The sequence below is a fragment of the Falco cherrug genome, chromosome 1 (genome assembly GCF_023634085.1).
Source record: "Falco cherrug isolate bFalChe1 chromosome 1, bFalChe1.pri, whole genome shotgun sequence".
Taxonomy (NCBI): domain Eukaryota; kingdom Metazoa; phylum Chordata; class Aves; order Falconiformes; family Falconidae; genus Falco; species Falco cherrug.
Genome location: NC_073697.1, coordinates 119,339,205 through 119,351,679, shown reverse-complemented (window position 1 = coordinate 119,351,679; position 12,475 = coordinate 119,339,205). Strand labels below are relative to the sequence as shown.

Here is a 12,475-nt window from a genome sequence, read left to right as displayed (position 1 = left end):
CTGTTCAGCCAGGTCAATCTTCTTCCCTACCTGCTCATCCTTCAGCACATAGGGACCGCCTGCTTTTGTACCTTTAAGACTATCTTCCTGAGGAATGCCCAGCCTTCCTGGACCTTGTGGCCCTTCAGAACTATCTCCCAAGGGATTCTGTTGACCAGGCTCCTAAGCAAGCCAAAGTCGGTCCTCTGGAAGTCCAAGCTAGCGGTTCTGCTGACTGCCCTCCTTACACCTCTGAGACTCAAAAATTATCATCTCATGATCACTATGCCCAAGACATTCTTCCAACCACCACATCACTCACTGGTTTTTCCCTGTTTGTAAACAACAGGTCCAGTGGGGCATCTCCCCTGGTTGGCTCGCTGACCAGCTGTGTCAGGAAGGTCTCTTGCACACGCTCCAGGAACCTCCTAGGCTGTTTCACCTCTGCTGTGTTGTACTGCCAGTGGACATCCCATAGGGCTGAAGTCCACCGCAAGAAGAAGGGCTAGCAAACACGAGGCTTCTTCCAAGTGCTTGTAGTATGTTTCATCTAGCCACAGCTCCCCCTGAAAATGAAACGGGAAGTCATTCTCTCACTGGGTCTCACAGTCCCCTAGTAGCCTGCTGCTAACAAAAGAAAACCTTGAGTTCCCTGTTTCCTGGGCCAAGAATGTATCATCTCTCTTTTCCACTCTTCAAGTGCCTGGTTGGCACGTTGGGAAAGTCCAGGACTGTTTCCACACTAACAGTGCTGGGAAGGAATTCTCTTGGTGGTTCTCCCTTTGCCCTGGTAGCCCATTGAGGGGACATCATGAAAGTTCTGCTACCTGCTTTCTGGGGTGAGAAAAGTAACTGCCAAGTTTTGTACTCGTACAGAGCCCACATGCTCCATGGAACCACCCAGCCACAGCCCCACCAGAGAAGGTGCCAGAAAAGAATTCTCTTGGTGGTTCTCACCCTGTCCTGGTAGCCATGTGGAGGACAGCACAAAAGTTCTGCTACCTGCTTTCTGGGGTGAGAAAATTCACTGCTTACTTTTCCATTCCAACAGAGCCCAAAACACTCACCTTGGGGAAGTGCAGCACTGCTCCCCTGGAGAAGGTGCCAGGAAGGAATTCTCATTGGAAGAAGGGTTCGCCGGAGTCAAGAAGACGCTCAATATGAGTTATGCATCTTGCTCAACTTCATTAGTTTCTAACACTACTTACATAGAACCCATACACGTGCATATTCGTAAAGCAGAAATATAATTGGTTAGTAGTCTCTAAACACGCGCGGTTCTCACACCCCTAATTATCATGACTAAAATAAGCATTCTATCCATGTAGCTAATTGTGTTGCTGTGCTTCAGCCTTGTAGTTTGTTACTCCCTCTTTTCCCATACCGCTCCCTGTCTTTCTTGGCCCTGCACCTGCTTTCCCAGCAGCTGTAGCTTGTTACAGCCACGGCCTGTTGGCACAACATAATTGCTTGGTCTCAGGATTCAAGAATAGCTCAAGGCTGCCTTTCCTGTTAACTTCAGCACAGCGACTTCAGGACAATTCTGATTACAGGCCTATTCTAATACCAGGCCTGGATTGTGCAGATCTCCAGAGATTCTAAGGCCATGCTTCTGCAGCCATTCTTCTACAATTCCCCCTTTTTCCTTTGCACAAGCCAGGCCTGATTGGTTATGTTAAAAACTACTCTCTTTAAACAAGAAAAAACACAGCTGAAAACTAAAAGCCTTACAAGAATGATTATAACAAAGCGTATTCCTTCCATCAATAACGTCTTTAACCAACCTGTTACGCCCAATCCTCTCAACCATTCATCAAAGGGATTATCATCAACAAGAATATGCTTCATGTTTCCCTGCAGCTGTGACAACTTCTTGTGGATAGATATGCAATGATCGGGAAGGTTCACATGACACATCCCTTCAAAATCCTCACAACCGTGTCCATGTGCTAATAACAAAAAATCTACTGCAGCTCTATTTTGTAATGTAGCATGCCTAACACTATCTACGTCAAGCGATAACGAACTTAAAATCTGTGATGTATGATTAAATTGCTTCTCTCCCCAGCACGCTAACCTTCATCTGTTCTTAGCGTCTAATGCAGTCATTGCTCCTGGCATAAATATGGAGGCTAAGACATTTGTTGTTACAGGCTGCAGATCGACTCGGTCATTACATGTTTCATCAAGGTGCGCAGTGCCCTCCGTGATCTATGAAATTGTGGAGTCAAGAAGTCTTTCATCCGCCGAGCAAACAAAGTTAAACGCCCTAAATGACATGGTCCACCGACAGGATTCAAAGGAATCCCTGGCCATGCTCTATCTCCACATACCAAAAAGACTCCCGGTGGCAACTGATAGCCCCCTGATACATTTACATGTAAGCCTCCAGCTTTCAGTTCACCCCAATTAGGTGAACCAGTTAAATTTTGAAGCCTTGTATCAAACTCCCATTCACCTTGACCTGCTAGCCACAATCGCCACGGTTCACCAAACCAAATTACTCCAGTGCCATTTAGAGGTTGAAGTGGTGCTACCGTGTCCTCGCATTCTGGCATTCCCGTTGCAGTCACGTTAACGTATTTAATGGGCGTAATGCTACCTTATAGGTTTAACTCCTGCAATGGCAAATGATACGGTCGATTCAAATTCTCAATAACCGTTTTCTGCCATGCTGCATTACGCATAGAAGGCCAAACAAATTGCCCTTTCGGACTCATACATGTACCATTCTGATTGGAAGTCAGATCCACTGTTTTAACATTTCAAAAAACCATCAAAATTTGTTTCATTCTCTTGCAGGGGAATACCAATTAAACAAGTTCTAAAGGGGTTGTCTGCTTGCTGCAAACTCAAACAAAAGTCTGTTACCCCCGTGATATTTTCCCATGTCACCCATATGTTTGTTCTAGGCAAGATGTCAAAAATACTTTGGCCAATGGGTAAAAAATTCATCAAGACCGTAAACCAAGTCCACCAGTTAAACATGTTTAGTCCTGCAATTTCCACCTTTTTTTTTTCTTTCTTTTTTTTTCTTTTCATTCCACCCCACAAATCTGTGCTTTCACAGATTCTGATGATGTATACTGTCTCCAGTCAGCATGGTATTACACTAGTTGTATGCTTTCTCTTGTTTCATGCCCAGTTACTAATCAAACACATACACTCTTTACACCATTTACATTTAAGCTTTGGCTTACAGAACCGTTTTACCCCACATAGCGTACATCGGCACAATACCCACGGGTTACATCCCTTACAACATAGACAGTTTATTCCGTCTGCTCGCTCTGAGTCTTCTCTTCTGTCTTCTGATCTTGACATACAGGTCGCACAAACTTGCTAGGGACCCATATAGGTCCTTTATCTGTGGAGATACAAAAATAACCTCTACCGATAAATAACACTGGATTAGGTCCTTCCCATACACCTGAAGCCATATTTTTATACAGAACATTCAAACCAGGAACTGTAGTTGTTTGGTTCCCTCGCGCCGTTTGGTGATGTATAACAACAGGTGGTCCCTCTCTATCCTCCGTAAGGGAGAGATAGTTTAAGGTAAACAACACCTTAGTCAACCGTTTAGTTACGTCTGTGTCCTGCGATACTTTCTGTCTCTGAAGATAATCCTTCCGGGTACGGTTTGCCCTTTCAACAGCTGCTTTCAGTTCTAAGGTTTGAAGGTTGTCCCCTGGTTCAGCGGTGATCACTTGTTTCTGCCACTGATTATCGGATTGCCAAACACGCACAGCCTTCTTCATCTTTCGTCCTGCATCTGTAAACACCGTTGGCCCTTCAGCTGGTCTTTTTGAGCGTAACGGTCTCGCAATCCACTGATAATGTTCTAACATCTTCCAGAGAGGTGCTTTTGGCCGGTTGTTGTGTACAACACCTGTATAACCCATCAAGGCTTCCTGTATGGCTGTTGAATGTCTCAGAAGCCATTCATAATCATCACCACGGAATGGAATACTGATATCTGCTGGTTCAGTCCCATCAGTTTCAACAATCCTGTCTCTTCCTTTTCTCACCAAGGCTGCTACTGCTTCAGGGCGACTTAAAATACGATGTCTGGGCTGCAATGGCAAAAACAACCACTCTAAAATGATCGCCATATTTTCCCCCTTTTTCTTTTGCCATTGCAAAATAAGGGCAAAAGGTGAAGTGGCAACATTACAAACCAAAAAAGATAACGGATGATTTGCCATTCGGTGACCACACCAGCCAGTCTGAATCTTGCGGGATACAACTTTCAGGGCAGCCCGCTGTTCTGGTGAACAAGTTTGAGGACTGTTGGCTTCGGTCCCATGCAACCAGGATCGGAACGGTTGCAAATGATCGTTAGTGAGTCTCTTTGTGTGTCATCAGGGTGTAAGGGAATCGTGAAAAAGACAGAACAGTCTTTCAAGTCTATCACAACAATTTGCCGAATCTGTGGGATCATCATAAAAGGTGGAAGAGCAGGTTGCAACACTCCCGTTGCTAAAATCTGATCATTAATCTTCCACAAATCATGTCCCAGTTATGTGCATCAAGATTATTAATTAGTACTGGACAAGCTAACGAGCTGGTCACCTGCCATTCTCCCTCCAAAATAGCATCACGAGTAACACCAGACCAACACTGTAGAATTGGATCTTTTCTCGAGTGCAGCATCGGTGGGATAGTTGGGCTAACTGGAGGAATTACAGGTATTGAAGTAGTAGGCAGGTTCATTTTAACTCGCTTTTCCAGGTTTCTTAATGTATCTATTACCTCCTGTAAGGATTTCTCTGTATTGTTATCACAAGGTTTCTCCCCGCCTTCTTCCTCAAACCCATCCGATGATGTTTCAGGACGAGGAGGAACTTTTGGGTTGTCCGCTGTCTTATCTAAAAGCTCCGGCACTGTCGAACACGCAGGGGCGGACATGCCCTTCATAGGACGAGTATGCCCAACTCCGAAAAGTGTAACCAAGAGAGAAGGCTTAGGTGAATTACCCTTCTGCTCCACCGGCTTTTCCACACGTCTCTCCCCAAGCTTCTATGGCTGCCGCCACTACTTTTTTTTTTTTTTTTTTTTTTCCGCTTTCATAATTTCCAGAGTGTTAACTATCGACCGCCACCCCAGAGGCAATTTCCCACTGCTCTCCATTCTGCAATACTAAACAATAACGCGGGCTCGGGGATCTTATCCTTTTTTCGTGCCCAGCGAACTAAGGTCTCCACTTCTGTCTCTTTAACGCCCTCCCCTCTCCCAAGGAGGATGCCAGTTAACGGTTTAATTGCCGCGTCTAATTCCATCGCGGGCTTCTCAGAGCTCTCCCCTTTCACAGAAAGGATATCAGCGCGGAGAAGCCCTGCCGCGATTTACTCGTAGTGGCCTTCCGTGTTGCCCCCCCCCCCCCCCCCCCGCCCCTCACAGAGAGGAATCTAGCGCAGAGTCCTGCCGCGATTTACTCTACGCGGTCTTACCACCGGCGGGGGGGCGATCTGCAGCTCCACACCGAACTCTGGACTCCGCTTTTCGCCAGCAGCTGGGAGGATCCGTGGCGGTGGGTGAGCGGGCGAGCGGGGGGAGCTGCGGGGCACGGCACGGCACGGCACGGCACGCTGGCGGGGCGCGGGGAACCGTGCTGGTGTAAAAAGCAATCTGGCTAGCGAAGTACAGTCACTGGGTGTCGTGATTTCAGAGTCAAACAAATAAGTCAACAAGTGTTTGACTGGTTCAGATTGTAATCCATATCGTGTAACGGCTTGTCGCAGCTGCTGCATGAACTTCCAATCAAAAGGTTTCCACACAGCGGCTGCTGAACCAGCAGGTAAAGCAGCAGTCCGGACCGGACAAGCAACAGCAGAAGCAGCTTCCCACTCTCCCTCCAATACAGCGTCTCTTACGACCCCAGACCAACGGCTTTGGGGAGCAGGGTGGAGGATAACACCTTCCTGGGTCAGGGTCCAGATGGCATTCGTTCCATTGCTGCCGCAAGCGGTTTAGGGTCCGGCCGGAGGGTTTGGTTCGGGGACGGGGGATCGGGGCAGGTGCAGCTGGGGTGGGTTCATTTTCTTTATCAGACTCCGCGTTCTCATTCAGAGGCGCACTCGGACCCGCCGTAGTACCCTCGTCCTCATCTAACGGGGGGGCGGCTCTCGGTAGCTGTCAGGGCGGCGCGGAGCACCCGTTGCGGCAGCACCCTCCGGCGGGTGTAACAGCTCTGCCGCAGATTTTTTAATGGGCACAATTAAGCCTTTTGCAGACGGAGCGCCGAGACCAAATAATCGGGTAGACTGCGACTCGGTTTCCCGACCGAGGAGGTCTGAGGCAGCCATAGCCATTTTTTTCTCCGCAACCAGGGATCGTAAATGGTTTATGACCTCCTGGCAGGCAGTCCCCAAGTCCTTGGCCGACTTGCTGCCGCTAAGGATCGCATCGCGAAGGGAATCCCCGGCCTCTCGCCGCTCAGTCACACTAAACAGCAATCGCGGGTCTTTTAAGTGTCCGTTTTCAGCCGCCCACCTACAGAGCTCATGGAGCTTCTTAGTGCTCATGCTAGCCTCTCGCTCAGCAAGAATATCAGTTAATAGCGTGAGTGCCGCTTCCCTTTCCATCATCGAGGGAAAAACGGTCTTACCGGTGCAGGTTCGCGCACGACGTCAATGCCGGATTCAGACGCCTTTACTCCTACGGACGTCTTCCTGCTCAAACTCTTCACAGCGACTCCCAACTTTGCAAAGCCCACCGTCGCGACACAAAGGCAGAGTTTTTCCAGCAATTACCAGCTTTCCCGTCGTTTGGGAGCCAATTGTTGGAAGAAGGGTTCGCCGGAGTCAAGAAGACACTCAATATGAGTTATGCACCTTGCTCAACTTCATTAGTTTCTAACACTACTTACATAGAACCCATACACGTGCATATTCGTAAAGCAGAAATATAATTGGTTAGTAGTCTCTAAACACGCGCGGTTCTCACACCCCTAATTATCATGACTAAAATAAGCATTCTATCCATGTAGCTAATTGTGTTGCTGTGCTTCAGCCTTGTAGTTTGTTACTCCCTCTTTTCCCATACCGCTCCCTGTCTTTCTTGGCCCTGCACCTGCTTTCCCAGCAGCTGTAGCTTGTTACAGCCACGGCCTGTTGGCACAACATAATTGCTTGGTCTCAGGATTCAAGAATAGCTCAAGGCTGCCTTTCCTGTTAACTTCAGCACAGCGACTTCAGGACAATTCTGATTACAGGCCTATTCTAATACCAGGCCTGGATTGTGCAGATCTCCAGAGATTCTAAGGCCATGCTTCTGCAGCCATTCTTCTACAAATTCTCTTTGTCCTCCTCACGCTGCCCTGCTAGCAATGTGAGTGACACCACAAAAGCACTGCTATCTTCTCTCTGTGGTGAGAAATTTAAGTGCTCACTTCTGCACTCATACAGACTCAACTGCTCCATGGAACCACCCAGGCACAGCTCCCCTGGAGAAGGTGCCATGAAGGGATTCTCTTGGTGGTTCTCACCCTGCCCTGGTAGTTATGTGAAGGACATCACAGAAGTTGGGCTACTGGCTTTCTGAAGCAATAAAAGGGTAACGACGTTTGCTCATGGTTCTTGGATTTTCGCCCTGCTACAGAGCCGAAATGCATGTTCGAACCATCCACCACTGCTCCTCAGGAGAAGGAGCCAGGAACGAATTTTCTTTTGTTGTTATCCTGCCCTAGTAGCGATGCGAGAGCCATCACAGAAGTTGGGCTACCGCCTTTCTGGGCCATGAAAGCGGTCATTATATTTTCTCAGGGTTCTCAGCTTTCGCACTGATTCAGAGGCCAAATGCATGTTGGAAATGTCCAGCCACAGCTCGACCAGAGAAGATGCCAGGGAGGAATTCTCTTGCTGGGTCTCGTCCTGCCCTGGTAGCTATGTGAGGGACATCAGAAATGTTCTGCTACCTGCTTTCTGTGCTGAGGAAATTAACTGCTCACTCTTGCACTCGTACAGAGTCCAAATGCTCCATGAAACCACCCAGGCATAGGTGCCCTGGAGAAGGTGTCAGGTAGGAATTCTCTGTTGGTCTGGCGCTGTGCTGATAGCCATGTGAAGGACAGCACAAATGTTCTGCTACCTGCTTTCTGTGCTGAGGAAATTAACTGCCCACTCTTGCACTCGTACAGAGCAAAAAACTTAACGTCCCAGCAAAGACAAGTTTGTTGGATGGAGATGAACAGGTAACCCCATATTTATTGTATTTGCAAAATTCTTTCTCAGATCTGAGAAAACATGCATATTTATCAAGGAATTAATGTCTTGGTTCCCTAAGCTATCAGTGTGGTTAAAGAAAGCGATCATTATAATAACTGTGGTGATTTTTATAGTTGTCTGTGATTATATTAATGCAATGTTGTGTAACGTGTGTGACTATCTTAGCAAAATTACAAGAAAGAACTTGGTAATATCTTAGCTATTAAACTGTTGCAGGTACACAATGATAAAACAAAAGGAGAGAATTGTTATAGAAAATGTGATTAATTAAGAAATTTCAAAGTGCTGAAGCTGCTAAATGGCAGAACCAGGCCTTGACCCTTGTATAGCCCTAATCCAAGGCTGTTTTAAACCTCAGTCAAGTTAACGAGCGGGAGAATAGAGAAACAATAGGTGATCATTTCGTGTACGCAGGCGCTCTCAGAAACACAGGTGTTTTAAAAAAATTAGTATATGTGAATAGGAATTGCTTGCTCAAAGACTAAGTGTGCTTGAAGTTAAAGTGTGAGTTAAAGCAGGTGGAAAGAAGATCACGATCCAAGGAGGAGATCTGAGGCAGAGACTGGAGCTGGATAGATTAATCCACTGGGACAGAGTCAGATGATGGAAGATTCCTAAAAACTTTGGACGTTGACTAATGATTTGGTGTCTGAGCTGTGCTGTATGCCATGGTTCTCTGCCACTCACCGGGGTGGTGGCCCAGCTCCGAGTTGTGACTAAAGCAAACCTAGTGGTGCCCACGGCTGTGTGAATTTCTCCTTTAACAGCAGCAATCACCGGGGCTTATCCGTAGGGAAGAACCCTTGCGCCGAAAGTTCCTTGTGCTGCTGCTTCTCCCTCGGTAATGGGGCGGGGGCACGGACACAACCAACCACCCGACTGTTAAAGCCGTCAGATGCGAAGGATTGAAACGCTTGAGCCACGTGGGTGCTTTCTGGTCCGCAGGCAACGGGTCATGGTGCCTGGGCTGCGGGGGGGAGACGGGCAGAGCAACGCGACCCCCGCCGCGGCAGCTCCGGTGTGCGGGCGGCGCGACCCGCGCTGGTGCCGGCCCGGGCTCGCCCCGTCGGCGCTCGGCACCGGGCCGGTGGGGCGCTGCTGCCGCCCAGCGGGCACAGGTGGGTACTGCAGCCCGGGCCTCCCCGCTCCGCGCTGCCGGCCGTTGTTAACGGCACCGCCACCCCGCGCGTCCTGCGGGGCGGTGCCGCGGCGCCCGCTGCTGCCTCCCGGTGCGGAGCCGCCCCCGCCGCCGTCCGAACGCGCCGTCCGTACGCGGTGCGCGCTGCAGGAGCAGCATGGCGGCGCGCCGGGGGCGGGCCGTGGCGGCGGGGGCGGGGGAGTGCCGGGAGCGCGGGGGAGGCGAGCGGGGGCGGGGGGGGTCTCCTGCCCGGCGGCCACCTGGGGGGGGGGCGGCACGGGAAGCTTCAGCCGCCCGCTGCGTCAGGCACAGAGAGCGGGACCCTCAGCAGCAGGGTGCCAGCGTGCACAGCCGGGTCCGTGTGTCACCCGCGGGGTCCGTGTGTCACCCACAGATACCCTGGATACCCAAAGCTGGACAGGATTAGCAAATGCTGAAGTAGAGTTTTGTGGTAAACTTAACCAGCCTGTCTGAACGAGCAGGCATGTTCTTTGCTCACAAGCACCGTTCAGTCCCACCTAGGCGTCCCGAAAGTGTGAAGGGCCGTGGCCGCATCGTCCCTTGGTCACAATGAACAGTTGCCTGTGCAGAGTTGCTTTTGAGGAGCACGCCGTGGTTATATTTTCTCTGTTTGGCTTTGCATTTGGGAAATAATGTCACAGTCATTGCTCAACTGAAGGAGCCGCGATACCCGACGTGGCAGAGGAGGAGATGGGTTTGACTACTTTTTTGGTGTGCGTCAGTTTGACCCCAAAATGACATTGTGTCAAAGCGTGTGGCCAGGTGCTGCTACAGATGTTGACTTGGGGTATGAATGGCTCCAGGTGTGCTTTAGGAGAGCTCTGTTGGTGTAGGTGTGCTGAGCAATCGCTCTGCTGTGTGTGCAGCTGTTCTGGTTTGGCACCCAGCTGTGAGCATGCAAAAGAAAACTCGCAGCTGTAGTCAGCTCTCGGATATGCAGGCAGCAGTAGAAACCGCTCTGATTTTAGAGCATCCTGACCATTTCAGGCAGGCCAAGAGTTGTGCCCCGGTATTTCTGAGAGCCCACAGCTCCGCAGTTCTCCAGGACACGACAGGTAAAGTTGTAAGATCCCAGAGCTCTTTGCGAGTTACACTAACGGAGTTTCTTTGGATATATATTTGGATACATGTGCCAACTGAAAAGGTATTGTTTGCTTTCCTGCTCGGTAAACACAGATCACTTGGGTGGTCACGCACGCTTGTCAGTTCCTGAGGAAACTTCCTGGAAAAGGAAACAGTTCAGAGGCACTGTTTAGGGTTTGGGGGGTTGTGGTTGCTGTAAACCTCGGGGATTTGGCGTTTTGTTCCGTGTTTTCAATGGTGATTTGAATGGATTTCTTAAAAAAAAAATCCCATTTGTTTCATTCTCTACCCCCATTACATTTCTAAGAGGAATGGCTGCAAGGTTCCCGTTGCCTCAGGTCAGTACTGCTGGGACTCCCTTTTCCCTCTCTGCCCTGTACACGTCTGTCTGTAGCTGTTCGCTCTCCGGTGTCTCCCCGTAGATGGCTCCCAGTCCCGGTGCTTTAATTCATCCCTCTTTGCCCTTGGCCCATTGCTGCTTTTGTGTCCTCTGTCCTGCTCCCCATCCATCCTGGGTCTTTAATCGCTCCCTCTCTACCCTGCAGGCTGTTGCCTATTTTTCCCAGCATTTCTCCATCACTCTCTGTCTGGCTCCCTGCCTCTCCTTTTTAATTCTTCCCTCTCTGCCCTGTGGCCTGTTACTGTCTTCCCTTTCTCTGTCTCTTTCTGTACAGCTCCCAGTCCCTTCCTTTTTGAGATTCCCCCCTTTCTGTCCTCGAACCCATTGTGGATTTGCCTTTGTCCTGTTGCTGGCTGGCTGGTCCTGCTCCCTGGTTCATTCCTGTATCCCCCTGCCTAGCTCGCTGTGCCATTATTCCCCGCTGTCCCACTCCCTGCCCTTTCCCCCCCCCGTCCTACAGTCCAGGGCTGTGGTTTTTTTACCTAAAAGCGCACGCAACTTTCAAATATCGGCACATTATACAAATCTGTGGTTTGAAAATCTTAAATCATGGGTCCTTTGGCAGGCAACTTCAACATTTATAGGCAAGAATACACACCTTGATTGCCACTGTCGTTAGCTTCTAGGGCAAGTTCATTTACAAACTGTCTAAAAGTCACCTCCTCTGCCCTCTTGTATAATTAACTTCTATCCTTTCCCACTCACTGAAAGCTAATAGGTTCCTGCCAACCTAACCATGAAGTCCTTGTCCCTTGTTACGACGCTCCAGTATCGATGACCCTCCATCATTTGTAGACTTAGTATTCTCTTATTGGAGAACATAGAATTTAGATGAGCAGTTGCACAGCGTGAACAGGAGTACAGAATCTGGTTGTCAACACTTAGACTTTTAAGACTGTGATACAACTTGGAACAGCAAACCAGGAATGACTCATAATGAACCACTGTTTCTTAGAACCCCAAAGGGCAACCCATAACTGATTGTCAGGTTAACCAGTAACGTGTCTCCGCAGGAAATATAAAAGTTAGATCACCTACCTGAAGTTGATACGCTCTTGAAATTGCTGGGAAAGAGGTGTATCTGCCTGGCAGATACCAAGAGTGGGAAGCACGGTGGTGGCACTGGGACGCGCGGTGCCAGCCTGCTCTGTGTTCCCGCGCTCGGTGCCCGCAGCAGCTCTGTGTGATGCACCAGTTCCCAAGCCAGCTTGCTCAGAGGTGTTTTGCCAATGCAGACATCCATCAGTCATGTTGCTGAACAGTGATTATTTCAAGTGGCAACTTCTTTATGGTATCTTTTGCTTGTTTTTGAAGACCTATTGTTGTCACGGAGTGTATACAAATGTTCTTATGTGTAAAGTTGATTGAAGCCCAATGAGAAGAAATTGAGACCGTCCTATGAACAGCTGCAGCTGAAGGAAAGATGGAAAGATAGCTGTGTCTTTGTACAGTTGAATCGATACTGTACCAAGAACTTTTACATGGCTGTCCAGCCTGTTGGACTAGATAGGTCAGGCATGCGAATCACACTGTAGATACTATATTTACTTTTAAAGTATCTCTTGTCACATGCCTATACATAGCCATTCTCGTTCAGGGCAAGCAGCCTCAGCGAATGCAGTGCTC

General features: G+C 49.1%; 1 protein-coding gene across 1 annotated transcript; it reads right to left on the bottom strand.

Annotated features, from left to right (window-relative positions):
- Positions 1-407: 407 nt before the first annotated feature.
- Positions 408-4,949, bottom strand: LOC129735658 (uncharacterized). The gene is made up of 3 exons (XM_055705484.1): positions 4,735-4,949; positions 3,570-4,055; positions 408-545 (listed from the first exon to the last, which is right to left on the bottom strand). The coding sequence occupies exons 1-3, from the start codon at positions 4,897-4,899 to the stop codon at positions 408-410; spliced, it is 789 nt and encodes a 262-aa protein (XP_055561459.1). The 5' UTR covers positions 4,900-4,949.
- Positions 4,950-12,475: the final 7,526 nt, after the last annotated feature.